General features: G+C 31.2%; 1 protein-coding gene across 1 annotated transcript; it reads right to left on the bottom strand.

Moving 5' to 3' along the window:
• Positions 1-101: 101 nt before the first annotated feature.
• On the bottom strand, positions 102-15068 carry LOC108773132 (CD109 antigen). Its single transcript, XM_018538855.1, has 28 exons — positions 15008-15068; positions 11292-11367; positions 10831-11023; positions 10459-10683; positions 10066-10316; positions 9637-9795; positions 9232-9403; positions 8943-9134; positions 8770-8871; positions 8565-8698; positions 8075-8195; positions 7842-7985; positions 7629-7748; positions 7492-7546; positions 5292-5511; positions 4309-4426; positions 3638-3824; positions 3263-3423; positions 3045-3183; positions 2681-2799; positions 2466-2605; positions 2135-2354; positions 1604-1981; positions 1359-1517; positions 1107-1282; positions 781-952; positions 554-656; positions 102-399 (listed from the first exon to the last, which is right to left on the bottom strand). The coding sequence occupies exons 2-28, from the start codon at positions 11348-11350 to the stop codon at positions 197-199; spliced, it is 4422 nt and encodes a 1473-aa protein (XP_018394357.1). The 5' UTR covers positions 11351-11367; positions 15008-15068; the 3' UTR covers positions 102-196.
• Positions 15069-16445: the final 1377 nt, after the last annotated feature.

The raw sequence follows: 16445 nt of genomic DNA, 5'->3' as shown, positions 1-16445 counted from the left end.
TATTATCAGTAATTAAATCTTATGTATGTTAGTTTGATTTGGACATTTCATATAAAGATTATAATCTCATACTCTGTATAACAAGTATATATACTTTGGTCGCAACTTATACAGCTTCTACGCTATTTTGTTAGATTTAAAGTTTATAATATAATTATATTTATAAATGAAATAATTATTCTTGACAACAATATAATTACAAGTACTTATGAAGCAAATAGCAAAACGAGAACATAAATTGCAAATATACAGAAGCGTAAACGTCAGACGCAGTAGACACTGTAGTGTTGTCCTTTCGTTTACCAGGTTTTGAAACGCAAATATCTTCGCAATCTTCATCTTCACATAAGTCACACAAAGTTGTCTTTTTAGGCTCGTAAAATGCTCTTGCCCTTCTCGCTGCACAGAAATATAATTAAAAGGTATATTTTTAAAGGTCTTATAGGTCGTATTGTACACATATATATGTATTACAATCTTAGAATATTTTATCTTTTACATTTTTTATATCTTTAAATCAAATTTATTTATAAAATATTTTCATTATACTTACAAGAATCATAATAGTCGTATACAGAAACGGGAACTGGTTTTTGCTTAGCTACTTTATGCGTCCTAAATGCCGACACGGTTGGACAATATTCTTGTTTTATCATCTACAATAATAAATAATTATTTTTATTTTTAATATATTATATTTTTTATGATTTTTGTGGTAATTATTTAAATAAACGTTAATTAGTTATTGTTTATATTAACTGTGATACATATATACTCTACCTTGTCAAAATATAAAATAACCATTGTGTCACCATTTTTAGTTTCAACACGTTTTACGTGTGATGACATTTCTAAACTCGGTAATGAATCTCTATCTACCGTGAAGCCAGAAGGTAGACTTACTTCCATGACGGCCATATTACTTTCGTTTGCTTCTTCAGTTGGAACAAATCTGTCGATAAATAATAATTTGATTAATTAATTTTTCAGTCTATAGAATCATATAATGTATAATATATTGCTATCTAAAAACTAAATTATTTTATATTCATTTATATTCAGCTTAAATAATATATATTAAATACAATACAATAATGAAAACATACCCTGAGCATATCGAAAGTTGTAAATGATTAGCGTTTGAATTTTTATCTACTTGAGGATCCAATGTAAATAATGGGAATGCTCCAGTCACATTCAAATTGTATTGATAGGAAACTTGCACCAGTACGAAACCTTTACCAGATGCTGTTATATTAATATATCGTGTTTTTATAGGTAGCTGTAAGAAATGCAAAAATATTAATATTTTACTGTAATAACGTATAATATACATAAAACAATTCGTTTAAACTTACCATCTTCTTTTGAAGTATCATAGAATTATCGCTATGTATGTTCATGTAGCTCCCTTGACCTTCTCCCTCGCCGTATTTATACATAACTTGAACTGAACTCGTGTTCTTTGACAATTTTTCAGCAAGCTTTGCCAATGCTTGAAGTCCAATCACGGTATCCTAAATTTTACACATAAGTAATTTTTAATCAAATTTTATCTCGTCCATACTTGAAATAATAATTTGTACCTGAAATAATTACTTACTTGCGTCGACGCAAAACCACCTTCTGTATTTCTTTGTTTGATGAGCCATTTCATTACAGGAATCGCGTCCGTGACCAAATTACGTCTCAGATACGAGAGTAAAGCGTATGATGTCATTTCGACATCGACAGAACGTGGTAAAGAATAGTGTGGATTTTTATTGTCTTTTGGAATGGGCTTGCTCCACCATTTAAGATCCTGGTTTGCCATAGCTTTCGATTCCAAGAAGTTAAATGCCGATGTCTCATATGGATGTTTCGCCAAATTTAAGGCGTAGGCACATAGACTCAATGCATACGTATCGTTTAGTCCTTCCATATTACGAACAATGTAGTCAACAGCCTTGTTTATCGTATTACGATATTTTCCCATTTGTTCCTGTATCACATGTTCAACTTTAATTGTGCGACATAGAAAGTACAATTTTTATTTTATGTACTGCTTTCAAGCATATAAAGATAACATTTCTTCCTCCAAACAATTATATTTATTTAAATATTATTAAATAAAATAAAAAGATATTTCGCTTACCTCATTTTCTAGGAAAGCAATGAGCGTATATGCTGTTAAAGCGAGTCCTTTGGCAGCTCCACCCTGCATATCGCGGTGACTAACTTTTCCCACTTCAGGGAAAGATCCGTTTGGTGCTTGATTATCGGACAACCACTGCAAAGCTTCAGTTATGATCCTATCCTCGACCGCAATATATTCCGCCGCTTGTTTAAAAGACTTCGCTACGAAGGCTGTAAGCCTAGTAGATTGGATAATTTTAGATCACATATGACTTAAATGACAATTATCTTGATCTTGAAATAATTATTAAATATTGTTATGTTGTAATTAATAATTTTGTAGCGCGTACCATGTACTCCCGCTAGGATCCGACATGCCAAATGCGCTAAATGAACCATTAGTATGTCTATAAGTCAATTCTTGCTGGTAACCAATATCCAGATATTTTAGTGCTTTGCTTTGTACGGCTTGTGTTAATTGATTCGTATTCTGAAAAGTGTTTTTTTTTATGTATAAATTATATTTTAGCGTGTGTCATATAGCGAAAGAAAGTGCTATTGATACCTTGAGATAATTTAAAACTACGATATTTGGTACAAAGTTGAGCATATTTTGTTCGCCGCATCCAAATGGCATTTTTATTAAATTTGCCAAGTTCTGGATACTGGGGCCCAAGATATCACCTGTATAATATACAATTAATAAAAAAGGAATTTTTTTTCAAGATATCTCATGCAAAATAATAAGTTTTCATGGGTGCATATGAATTATTATATAATTATATACATGTGTACATCATGCTGAAAAATTCATTAACGTTCATTATGGATTACACAAAGTTTAAAACAGACTAGTTTGAACAGGGGAATATCGATAAGATCCTTTTAAATTGGATAAAATGTATATGTAATTTGAGCAATATTATTACCAACTGCAGATATTAGTATATTCTCGGATCCTGGTACTGCATTATTAGGTATGTCGATGGTGATATTCGCACTCGCTTGTTCAGTATTTCTCAAATCCAGAAGTACCGCTTTGTTCTTGTATTGTGTTTCTCCCTCGGCCTTAAAGTAGAACAACGTTTACGTTTATTATCACTTAAATTAATCGTACGAACAAAAAAATAAGAATGAAAATCGTTACATTGACAAGCAATTTATGTTCAACACTATCGCCAGCCAAAACGCTGTTAGCGGTTGCTTTTATACTGATGTATCCTAGTTCTCTTGGAATAATCATGAAGGACACACTCGAGCCAGAATTGGCTTTTACGTCAACTTTCTTTCTGCGATATAACTCCAATTCTAAAAAATATAACAAACATTAATTTAATCCTATATATATATATATATATATATATGTGTATAATCCTATATATACATAATATATGTATACTTATCATAATTGGATGATTATAGTTATAAAATGTATATGTAATTGCTACAAACTACAAGTTGGCTATTATTGTTATCTTATCTCTTTGAAGTTGAATAACATTATACTTATACACCCACTTACTTGGTGCATCGTGAACTTCGTTAGAAACTTCTGCAAAATCAAACTGTCCGTCGTTTGTTAGCAGAACTTCGGCTGTCAAGTCTTTATTCATGTAATTGAACACCACAATCTGTATTCCTACAATTTCTCCTCGGATTACCGAGTACGGCAAATCGACAGATATGAAGAATGGTTTGAACACTTTCAACTAATGAACAGATAATAAATAATATATTAATATGATAGTTTCATAATAATTATGAAAATTTTTATTTAGAAGATTCCTCTGTTTTGCTACAATATATGCGCTCAGATTTCTGTCAGATTTATATACATTTTATATAACACGTACATGAATATATGGAAAGAAAATCGTCACACATATGTATATAATCAATTCAACCTTTGCGACAATTATCGTAGGTTAAAAGAAAAAATTAGTACAAAATCAATAAGACTTTGACAGAAATAATTTGTGAGGAAAGTGAATTAGATAGTTAATATAATAAAACTTATGATCGAAACAAATTTTGAGCAAATGTTATCTTATCTTATGTAACAAATTAAATTATTAAATTTACTTTATTACTAAGAAAAAAAATTTATAAAATATCATTGATTTTTTTAATACAATCAATCTCCAAACTTTTTATATATAAATTGTGTAAATACGTATATGTATTTATAACAACCTTTCTGGGTTCCTCTATAAGGCCTAATCCATGTGCGTCATTGACGGAAAATGCAGTTAGTACCCATGATGTGATAGAGTCCGGTACTTCTCGTCGTAATTCCGTTTTTCCATTATACCTGCAAGAATATGTATACTTAAATTTCCATAATCGTGAGCATAAGATGAAATATTTAGAAGTATGTAGGTATCCTGTATCTTGTGTACTACCGTTCATAACAAATAAACTGAAACATAGATTTAGATATGATCAATTACTCCAAAAAGTATAAATGTAATGTTTCGAATAGCGATAAAAGAGATTACACATTGCAGCTTTCTAATGAAGTAGATATACACGATACAAGCAAGTTGATGTAATATGAAAAAAAAGTGTTAAGGTCCGTACGTTCGTATCCTTCACCTTTACAAATGCGGAAGACACGTTTACATATATATAAATGACGTTTCAGTAAACACCAACTAATAGTAACAAAACTGTTATAATTTCACTCAACAATACAAATATAATATAACTGTTATGTAACACATGTGTTACACAATAGTTATTGTAACATGAATGTTATAATAACTATTGTTAATTGGTGTTTACTAAGGTATAAATAGTGAACAGTGTTACGAATAAAAATCGATCATTCCTCCGTGAATAGCATGACGCAAGACAACGTTTTCCAAGATCTGAGATATGCATGATACGTAGAACAAGCTTTTGTAACGCAACTTACATTCTTGAGAAATATAAAATCGCACCTTTACCTTGATCAACTTACTTTCACGTAATTGTACAATACGGTATGCACGTTATTTACAGGTATACAGGGTGTCACTGAAACAGGGGCAAATTCTGCCGGTATCAAAAGCAATTTTACTCTTCGAAATAATTGATTCCTTTTTTGTTTCAATCTATGTACACCCTGCATATATACCGCATATACATAAACGTGCATAAACACACTAAAAGTATACAAGATACGAAATAAATACCCTGAAGAGAAGTTTGTGAAAAGCCAGGTGTTTAAGATGTCATGCATTAGAAATACACGGGGCTTATTCCAGACAGGGGGTGGGATGCGAGAGAAGGCGTAAGGACCTGCCAGCGGTGGTCTTGTCGCTAATCTGTGCGTGACAGGTGGACCAAGGTCTGGTCGAAGCGTGGACACCCCATGAGGCGACCCCGTTATTCTACCCTCCAAAATTGCTGGTCCTGCAATCCAATTCTGCATATTGTATTACACCAGCCCCAATCCTCGATCAAAATAAGATAACTAAATATGATTGATATATAGCCTAATGATATTATTGGTAGAGTATGATTATCTTCAGAAAATGCTTCAGATCTATTACTATCTCTTTCAATCACAGGAAGAATTTATTTAGTTTTGGGATAAATTCTTCATTAATGTATATAATATAAATTTGAAAAAATGTTCTAGTAATTAATTTTTAACATTTAATTTGCATCTTAAAAAATCAGAAATTGATTTTACTGTCTCTTCAAGTTCACATTTTGTTTAATTAAATTTGCTTAAAACTGAATCAAAAAGAAATTTCATTACTCAATTTAAAATTTATTCATGTTTAAAATTTAATCATCAACAAAATTTTGTTTATTAATTCAGCACTTATGAATGATATTAATAAAGGGCGAGTTTTTTCATTCATCGATTGATCAATCGATGAAAAAACTCGCCCAAATTAGAAATTTTTTTCAAATTTTGAATAATGGCAATTCTGAAACATTCTTTCTTTAATAATATAATCAATATTATCAAGAGATATTGCATAAATTTTCTCGAACTTAATTTTCTACACAAAAAATAATGTGTGGACGTAAATTTATTTATTGTTATTATTAATTATTTTATGAAATAACAAATAATTAATACATTTTTAAAACAATAATAATTTAACATTTTATTTCAACTCTGCATATACTGTGTAATTGTATCAGATTTTTTAATATCTATATCTCTGAAAGTTTTTTATAATTTCAAATAAGAAATAAACTTTTGAATATATAAATATTTATATTGTTTTTATATAAACATTAGTGTCAGATTTAAAAATAAAGCAATTAGTAAAGCTCTAATATCACAAAATCCTGAAAATTGGAACTTATTTATGTGAAATAAATAATTAGAAATATATACGTATCTGCCTAATAATATTAAAAATTATAGATAGGTATATTAAATCCAAACTTTGGTTTGTATCCAAAATACATATTATAATATAATACCTAAATCCATATATATTAAATAAAATATATAGAATATAAAGCGTATATGTACAGAGCGTTTTTCAATTAGCAAAAATTAACACTGAGATATAAAAAGATCATGAAGATTTTTTCCTTCACCAAGTTATCTAGCCATGTACCAACGCAACAACTTCGATGCGTAACTTTAATGCGAAGCGTTCTAATTTGCATTATTTTTCATTGTATGAATTCTATATTATGTGTTAATATTTAAATGCAATATGTGCGAGTGTAAATCGATATCGATTTTTTCACTATAATTATTGATCCAAAGTGGAAATTATAAAATAAGATGGTAGCTTAAACACGCATCAAAGAGATGCTACGACACAGCAAGGAATGGTTTTTGTTATGCAGTTACATGTGTATACCCAAGTGAATAAACTGTTTACAAAATTTACAGTATAAATATGTGTAAAATGATAATGTATGCATGATAATTTATTACGTCATTGGCATTACCCAGCTTCAAGCGTTTGCCAAAGCCAAGTTTCAGGGAAATTCTTGCGAACTTTGACCTTCTCGGGCGGTAATGCAGCAGCCGGGCCTGCGAATCCCGCTGCGGATGCAAACATCACGTCTTCGAAACTATTTCTGTAGTATACTACACACATATAAGCTTGGTTAATAAATATATAGATCTAATCTCATTAGAGATCAGCTCATCAGTCGATTCTGATTAAGAGAATCAATCGAGAACTAGGATGTTATTCTCATGCTATATATTATGAGTAAGTTGGACTATTGCATATTCTACAAAATATATTTTAATTAAAAAAAATATTTATATATTTAAATATTTTTATATTTAATGAATGTTATATATGTTTTAAGTGCAGCGCATTATGTTTTTAAGTGCGCGCGTTAGACTTTTACTAAATATACATAATACAGCTATCTTAAATTTTGTACTTCGATACTTACGTATAGGCAAGTTCTCGTGGACGTATCCGTTTGTGAGGATTACCACGCCAGTTTTCTGTTACAGACATTTACTATTTTAATCTGATTATCGGATAACAATTAGGAAGATAATATAAGTACATCGTAGAATATTTTACTTGAAACACATCGTCCGCTGTTCCTGAGCCAGGCCTCCAAAGACGATGACCGAAGAATCCATCTGCGTGTGGTGATGCTTCTGCTTTATCATACGTCTGCAGCTCTTTGTATACTTGATCCTGTATGTAATTGATAAAATCACGCATATAGAAATTTACAAATATTTCTATGTGTGTGTGTGTGTATGTGTGTGTGTGTAATGTACTACGTACATAAGAAATATCGTTTCCAGATTTTAGCAAAAGAGATCTCTGATCAACACCTAATAATCCAATAAAAGAGTTTGGTTTCGCAGATATCATAAGATTAACGTTCTCTCCGGGCATAACTTCACCAGGTGTTATTTTAATATCAACCTATACATATGCAGATTATGATATTATATATGCAGTCTCTGTTCTTTATAGACTGTTATATAATTTAGGTATTTCAGATAATAACTCACATGATTTTGAAGAACTCCTGTGAGTTCAACGTCTAACGAATCCGCTATTACTTCTCCATCTGTCCGTACATAGTATACAATTATGTGCGCAATAGGTGCCATAACGTATGTTGCTAAAAATCTGGAACGTGTTTAATCGTATAAAATATTAATTTTGAACTGAAACTCAGTCAAGATTTACTTGTACGATTAAGCTGTTAAATTTCAAAATTGTAAATCTTTTCCGTGACTCGAAAGATCCGAGACCAACTTAAGATTCAACTATCGGAAAATTGTGAACATTCTTTTAAAAACTTTCTTAAAAGTGACTCTATACACGGTTAATAATTCTGATCAGTAATATTGAATCAGTAATACTAATAACATTAATGTTTTTAGTATTTTTACAATCTTACACGATAAGTAATAATGTTAAATAGTATTTGTTAACATTGACAGTATTATTGACCGTGTAGGATAGCTTTATACTTACATATATATGTATACTTACTTGAATGATGTCGTGTATTTGTCCTGCACATAGATTGATCCTGCATCTAAAATATCACCACGACCAAGTATCTCATAACTTATGTATTTCAACGGAGCGGTAGAATTCACTTCGATTTCAACATAACTGTTCACCTTGCAGATTAAATAATTGTAAGAATATTATAACTGAAGAATTTAAAAATAATAATAAATGCAATGTATACCATTGGTTTCTCCGTTTTTAAAATTGTTTGAATATATTCGTTGCTTATAGACATAGCTGGACTAGTCGAGGGAAACCATTCATGAAGATTTAAATATTGTGCCTGCGTATACATATGAACAATTAAATATTGCATATTTGTCAACCGCAAGGAGACTCAATTGATAATTTTACCTCTACATTCAGAGGAAAAGAAATATTATCCTTTGATTTAGGCGGATAAAAATCTAATTGTATCATGCCGTGCTCGTCTAATTTTTTTGTAAGATTTGAGTATTCTGATTGATTATATGTGTATCCATAAGCTATCAAGACATCGTTTTTTGTGTCTTGTACTGGCGATCCATCGTGATATGTTAATTTTAGCTGCAAAGGTAATACAGTATACACGTAATTCGATGTATAGTATATTGAGTGTATTCAAGTTTGCCTTTGAGCGTATAATATGATAGATTTGACTTACGAAAGCGGTATACTTTAGCCCGGGTTTAAAATAGTCCGATGTTCTTATTAATTCCATCGTATATTTGTGTTTATGTAGCGTTATTTGTGTCGAAGCATTTTGCCTTCTGGTAGTTAATTCTTCTTCCACCACCACGTCGATCATGATGGGTCTTTCATATTCATCAGTCAACCTAAAATAATATATATACACGATATCGTATATGTATACGATTAATAATTTATGTAATGTACAATTTTTCATTATTTAAGACTTATGATAATAAAAAAATAAGTAAATTAAGTCTTTGAAATTTCTTTTTTGTACTTATTTTGTCTTTGTATTTTAAACAGAATTTTTTAAATGCTATCGAGAAAAAAAAACAAATATACTAGTTTATAACTAATGCAATATTATTGGATTTACCTTAACTCGGATAATATATCGAAATCAACTGTAACTTTTCCATTAATCGGTAGTACTTTTCGCACTGGTTGTTGGAATATCGGTTGAATTACGCCAGAAAAAATGTCTGGGTAAGCCGTTATTGTAGCTTCACCTTTCACTGGTTTTCCATAAGTATACCTAAATTATGTTCACTTACAAATGAATATTTTCAGTCAAATGTGACTTAAGTAGAATCAAATACAGCAAGTTATTAATTGTTGAATCTTTAAATAATAAATGAATTAATTAATACTTTATGAGAAAGTTCCATCTCCAAAATTTATCTTCATTTAGAACATCAAGTTTGGATCAAGTTTGTGCAAATTAATTAACAAAATGAGTTTTCTGTATTCCTTTTCAAATCTATAAAATTTATCGCTCTTCTAAATTCCTGAAATAATCGCTTACTTTGCGTGAACAGTTGCTGTAATTTTTGATTCTTTGAATTGTACATGTTTCGGTGAATCGATCGTCACTTCGAAGTTCGGCAGAACGTATTCCGCAACTTCAAATTCCTTTTCAAATGTCTGATCACCGACATTGGCGATAAGCTTCCATTTTCCTAGTACTGGTGATTGCGATAATTCTAATTCGTTGCCGAAAATACCATGAGTCACTGGTGGTCGATTCCACTGCTTGACACGATTACCATCGCCATCCTGCAGCAAATTTTTTTCTTTATTAAATATTCGTTTTCAACAAAATCTTAAAAAAAAAAAAATTATTTTTACAAGCATCAAAATTTACGACATGTATAAGGAGTTTTATGGTATTACAGTGGAAAATACATGTAATACTTACGATAACATATACGTCCGATGGTCCCACAATACTTGGTCTCAGCCTCGAATCCAGTATTATACAACGAAACATAACTTTGTGACCGGGTTTATAAATCGCCCGGTCGGTCTGGATGAAAACGGAATAACTTTTATGTACATACTCGATATCCTTCGATTTATAAAAATCAATACCGGACAAACCGCGTGCTGTGAGTTTGTATTTTCCTGGTGTAGTTTCTCCAATCTAACATTATAAATAAAATCAATTAATACGAATGTTAAATTATGAGTTAATTTACTGATAGCTACTATTTGTATTAATTTTAAATAAGAAAACTTGTACAGATTATTTATTAGAAATATGCGATATCTACTACAAATTCATACGTACGTCTAGTCGTAAAATGTGAGTAGAATAAGGCTCAACGACTACAGTCCGAGAAATGTTGAATATTTTTCCTGCATCAAGTTCGCCAGTCAGTTCAACGTATATCGTTGATGGCGTTGATACGCCGGTAACACTTGCCGCTACATGATATTCCGAATCAGGACGTACCACTTTCGGCGCAATAATGGTGTAATATCTTAAAGGAGAACAAGAATCTTCCTCGTTTCCATTCTCTTCAAACTTATTTTTAAAAAAAACCTGTATCTATATATTGTTAGTATTGTTAACATTGAAGAATTATCCCACGTTACAATAAAATCAAACATGATAGGTTTTCGCAAATGATACAAACACGATTTGTATTATTATGAAGCATCATAATTTTGAGAAATCATTTTGAATAAATTAAAATCACACGGAATACTTGATATCGTAATATAATTAATATATCCATTTATACTTACGGTTCTGCTGCTATATTTGAGATTATTCCCGATAGCAATAGAATGCCTAGCCATTCCATGTTCTAAGAGGAAAAACCTGCAGTGAAGAAAAGCCGGTTATAGGTATTTACGATTGATTCAAAGTGTATGATTATGAATGCACTATTATCCAATTAAAAAAAAAACAAAAGATGTTTACATTTTTTAAAATCAATATGTCTTTTATATTTATACGGAATAATATATATCGATTCAAAACTCTAATTTGTTTATCCTAACTTCATTTTTAATGATTAAACGTATTTTTAAAGATGTCTTCATATCATTTACAAGAATATGATATCAAAATAATAAACAATTAGTGTGTGCTCGACAGAAATTATCTTTCAAGATTTTGCAATAACAACGATAATCAATCATTTTTTTTCTATGAAAATATTACGAGTGAAATCTTGGAAGGCAGTGATAGACGCAAACGAACACAAAAGTCAAGAATGTTAAATATCACGAATAATTAGATGTTATTATATACGTAAGTGACACAATGCACACCGTGCGCACAAAGCTGCCTGTAATTATGTCGCCGAGTAGTTTCCCTCTTTTGCGAAAGCTTAGTTCGTCACAATACCGGTTTTTCCGGGAGTCCATTATGTATTGTATATCCGTCATTGTTAATTTTGAAATTACAATCCGAATAATAAGTAATTGCTGTAGCTGAGAGAAGAGAAAAAGACGACGGATAAAAATACTGCGATGGATTGAATTACTATACTCGATATATCCGTGTCAGATTGTGACAGAAAGAAAGGGACAGAAAGAAAGGGATAAGTAAAAGTTGGGAAATTCCAGCACACACAAAAACATTTTTTGTACGTCACCGTTACGCTCCGTGTATTACGTAATAATTAATCCCAACGAAATGTTCAAGATTTCCGAAGCATTATATTCGTACAGTTTGACTTTACAAATTCACAATATATGTATATATATTGTAAAAGAAATAAAAGAAGGTAAAGAAAAAATGAATGCATATAGGGTAAAACTAGAGATAACAAAAGATATTAGTAAAGTAAAGCCCAAGACACAATGCGAGGGAATAGCGATAGCGATAAGTTTCAAAATGTTTTCGATTCCGGTGTATTCGATTTCTGGTAAGTATAATATATAAAGTATTTCTGAAGTATAATAAATTCTGTTCTATATACATATATACTTTGTTAAAAGTGTATAATTATTAAACGTTATAGGCCTTCAACAATAAGTCATAAGTCATAAATCAGAAGTAAGAAACTAAAAATTGACGACTGTGATTGGTCCATTTCTAGCTTATAACTTATGATTTATGACCTATGGCTTATTATATAGAAGGCTCATTATAACAATGTAAACATAAAATTTCTTATTCCATTTTAAAAGCTTGTATTGTCTGCAAGATTAATGGGCTTCATATAGAAGCCTGGATCCTACGAGCCCAAAAAGAAGAAAAGCTTATACTCTATTGTAGCAAGTATAGAAACATACACCAAGTAGTAATAATGTAATATGCGATAATGCAGTATATGCTCTGTTTCAATTTTAAACAAATATTGTAAAAAGATAAACTTGCTGTCGTGTGTATCCCGATGACGTAAGATGTAGCGCTTTCTTTTATAATTGCTGCCATAAAACGCAAAACAACTTCTTATCTACTTTTTATGTAATTCAGTAGCTATCAGGATATTCAATATACATAAGATGCTTAATTCAATATTATTTTTTATGATTTAGGAATATCTGTTTAACAATACGATACTTTCTTAGTTCTTGGCATTGTCTAAAAACGTAAAGTCATGAAGGGTAAAATTAATTGTACCTATAACTATCTCTGCTATTTCTGCTCCGTATAGCAATCCTTTCTCTTGTTCATAATATAAAAAGAGACAGAAATAGGCAGATGTTCCTTTTTTCGAGTAATAATAATCGGAGATCCCTATGGCGGATTAAAACCCTAACGCGTCTAATCTCTATCTGCGTACTATTATATTTTAGTAAACAATGAACAACAATCAGTTATTTTACATTATTTCTGTGAATGGCTTTGGTAATATATTTTCAAGACTATCAATTTTCCGAAAATGCAATAAAAGAAAATCGAGTTTTTTGACCCGACAAACCAGAATAGCTCCTTAAATAACTGTTATTATTTTTACTTATTATATTATTAATGCTATTAAAAGATAATTATCTATGTTATTTTATTCTCTCGTAAATAATAACGTTAATAAATTTAGTAAGTAAAAGTAATAGTCATTTAAGTAATTAATAAATTTACGCTTAGATAATGCGTGTTAATAACTTTAATTTACGCAAAAAGGACAGAGAAAGAATTCAGTATAATTTTCATTTTATATCTTCAATTATGTTTCTGTTTAAACTTTGCGTATCATACTATTTATCGTCTGATTAATATTATTTCGCTTTTCGAGACGATGTGAAGTATATTTCGATTAAATATAATTAAAAACCTAAAGAAACAGCTAAATTATATTTCGCAAAAAAGCAGCTATAGTAGCGATACTAAATACTGCGAATGACAAATATTAACTACGTTCAATAATGCTGAGTCTCGTATAATATCAGTATAGGATTTAATTGCATATGACACCTTTGCACCGTTGCGCTTTTACGAAGAAACAAGGTATACATACATGTGGTTATAGATATTTTAAATTGTAATTTTGTGAAATATTCTTAATCATATTTATCGTATTGAAAATGTGGAATATATTATGCATGTACATCGTTAAATTAAATATACTTTCACAATCGGCGCGCTGTTTGCTTGCACTGGAAAATGCAAGAGTTACACAAAAATATTATTAGGTATTAAGTTTTGCTTGGACTGAATATGACCTTCTTCTCTCATTATTATTAAATTAATTTATAAATATAATTATTTTATTTTTAATATTTTATTCTTTTATAATATTAATATTAATTATGATAAGTAATATAAATATGGTATACATTATCATAGAAAAGACTAAATAAAAAAAAAATAGTAAAAAGGTTATTAAAAGATTTTTTATTAATGTTAAAGATGAATAAAAATTGTATTCTTCTAAATTCAGGTAACGAAAATTTTTATTCGACATTTAACTTCGAGAGTATAAATTAGAAACTTGTCGTTGAAATTTTAATTTTTCTTGACAATTTCGCTAAGAAAATTGATCCATCTCTCTCTCACACTCTCAAATTAATCAAAGAATCTATCGTTAAAACAATGCGCGGGAAGTGGGACATTCCATATATGATAATAAAGCGAAATTCTCAGTACGAAAGTTACATTCATATTAGGTTATTCTACTTTCCATTGGCTTACTCCGTAAATTGGGAAACCGGGAATTTCAACTCAACGATCTGTCAAATGTCGATCCTGTCGATTAAATTCAGCTACCGCCAGCGTATAGTTAGGTTCGCAAATTGCTGGCTGCAACGAAAGTATAGCAAGCGCGACTCGTCGCTACGAGACTTTGGAACTTTCACCGACTCAAGAGATTCAGGACAATCACTGAGGAAAGAAAAAAGCAAAGAGAACGATGGATGGCCCTATCCCGGTACCAATTGAGCGAATGTACATCTGTATGATCTCGTATTATCACCAAGGTCACTCTGAAGAAAAAAGGGAAGATTTTTTACCGAGAGGACAGGCAAAGGAGGTCGCGTCATCGCACAAAATAATTTGCTTAGTGACTCACCTGGCCAGAAACGGAAGCGGATAAATTTCCTCCGCACTGCACCAAGCAAAATCGCCGAATCGGACGATCGTTAATTGGAAGATCGCCGTAGACGGTCGTCAGCGTTATGCGTTTCTCCGTGCCACGCACGGGAGGTAAACGCGCGGTAGGAGACGCTAAATCGGTGAACCGTAGAGCTGGACTAGCTGGAGAGTATTCGCACTTGCTAACGGCCCAACGGTTAAGCAAGTACTGACGGCAGTGACGGCCACTACCAATCATGGCTACAAGAAACCGGGCAGAGTAGATTTCCTTTCCGCCTCCACTGCGTCTCCACCGCGCTGGGCCAGGATGATCTTTACCGTTAGATAAAAATTATGCGATAATGCATCGACTAGGAGTAATGCATATAGTACGGAGAGTTCTCATCTCGTGGGAATCCCGCCTAGAAATCCTGTGTAATTTGACGTATCTTTTTTTATTATATTTAATATTTAGTCTCAAGAAGCTGTGTAAGACAAAATTTTGTATCATAAATATTTCGTATAATAATTTCGTATGCAAGTCGAAATTTAATTATCTCACAAGAAAATATTCCGCAGAATCAATTTTTGAAATAGGCACATTTATTCCAAATCTTTTTTTTTTTAACGTAAATTGTGTATGTTCACATATTTTATGTATATATATATATATTCGTCTTTTGACTTGAAAATCAATGTAATTGTATGAAACTTTTTATAAATAACAGTCGTTTACGTTAGAAAACACATTTTAACATGAGGCGATTTTTGGCGTGCTTCTGGTATAGCAACCAAAAGTAACCGCGACTATCTTCATTTTCAGCCTCAACCACGGTTGCTTTTGGTTGCTATACCAGAGGCACGCCAAAAATCGTCATGGTTGAGTACTATATTGATACGTTTTGAGATAATTGTTACGTTTCTGTTTTGTACCACTATTTTAAGAATAAGGATTTTCAGTAACGAGAATCCAATCCTACTGACGTATAGTCCAAAATTCGAACGATGATGAAATTCTACTGAATGAACGGATATGGACATGATTGATCTTGACGCATCCTAATGCCTGTGACGCCGCACGGTGTAATCTTAATAATATCCTTGCGTAGGCAACATCTGCAGCTTGCGGTGACTTTAACGCGTGTCCCGGTTAACGAGAGTAGACGAGGCCATGGTGTATGTAGGTCTGCAAAGACGTTTCATATTCTTTTTGACGATCTTTGTCGGAAAATGCAACTTAACTTTTCGATTAGAGGTAACCAATTTTTTTTGGAGAGTAATTATTTAATATAGGGGGAGCCAATCTCAATCACCTTGACCTTGACATATATGTCAAGATCATAATCCCGAGTGACCTTCAGAAGATTTTAGCTGTTACTCGTTGATTATTAAAAGTTATTAACAATCAAATTGATTATTCTCTATGATACTTTAAA

Source organism: Cyphomyrmex costatus, unplaced genomic scaffold (genome assembly GCF_001594065.2).
Source record: "Cyphomyrmex costatus isolate MS0001 unplaced genomic scaffold, Ccosl1.0 scaffold199, whole genome shotgun sequence".
NCBI classification, from domain to species: Eukaryota; Metazoa; Arthropoda; class Insecta; order Hymenoptera; family Formicidae; genus Cyphomyrmex; species Cyphomyrmex costatus.
This window is presented reverse-complemented; position numbering and strand designations above follow the sequence as displayed.

Excerpts from the sequence above, each read along its gene's own strand:
- LOC108773132 (XM_018538855.1), bottom strand. The coding sequence starts at position 11,350 with ATGGAATGGCTAGGCATTCTATTGCTATCGGGAATAATCTCAAATATA. Across the intron at positions 7,749-7,841 it reads CTGGAAACGATATTTCTTAT|GATCAAGTATACAAAGAGCT; the intron begins GTACGTAGTACA and ends AATTACATACAG. Across the intron at positions 3,825-4,308 it reads TTATAGAGGAACCCAGAAAG|TTGAAAGTGTTCAAACCATT; the intron begins GTTGTTATAAAT and ends TCTGTTCATTAG.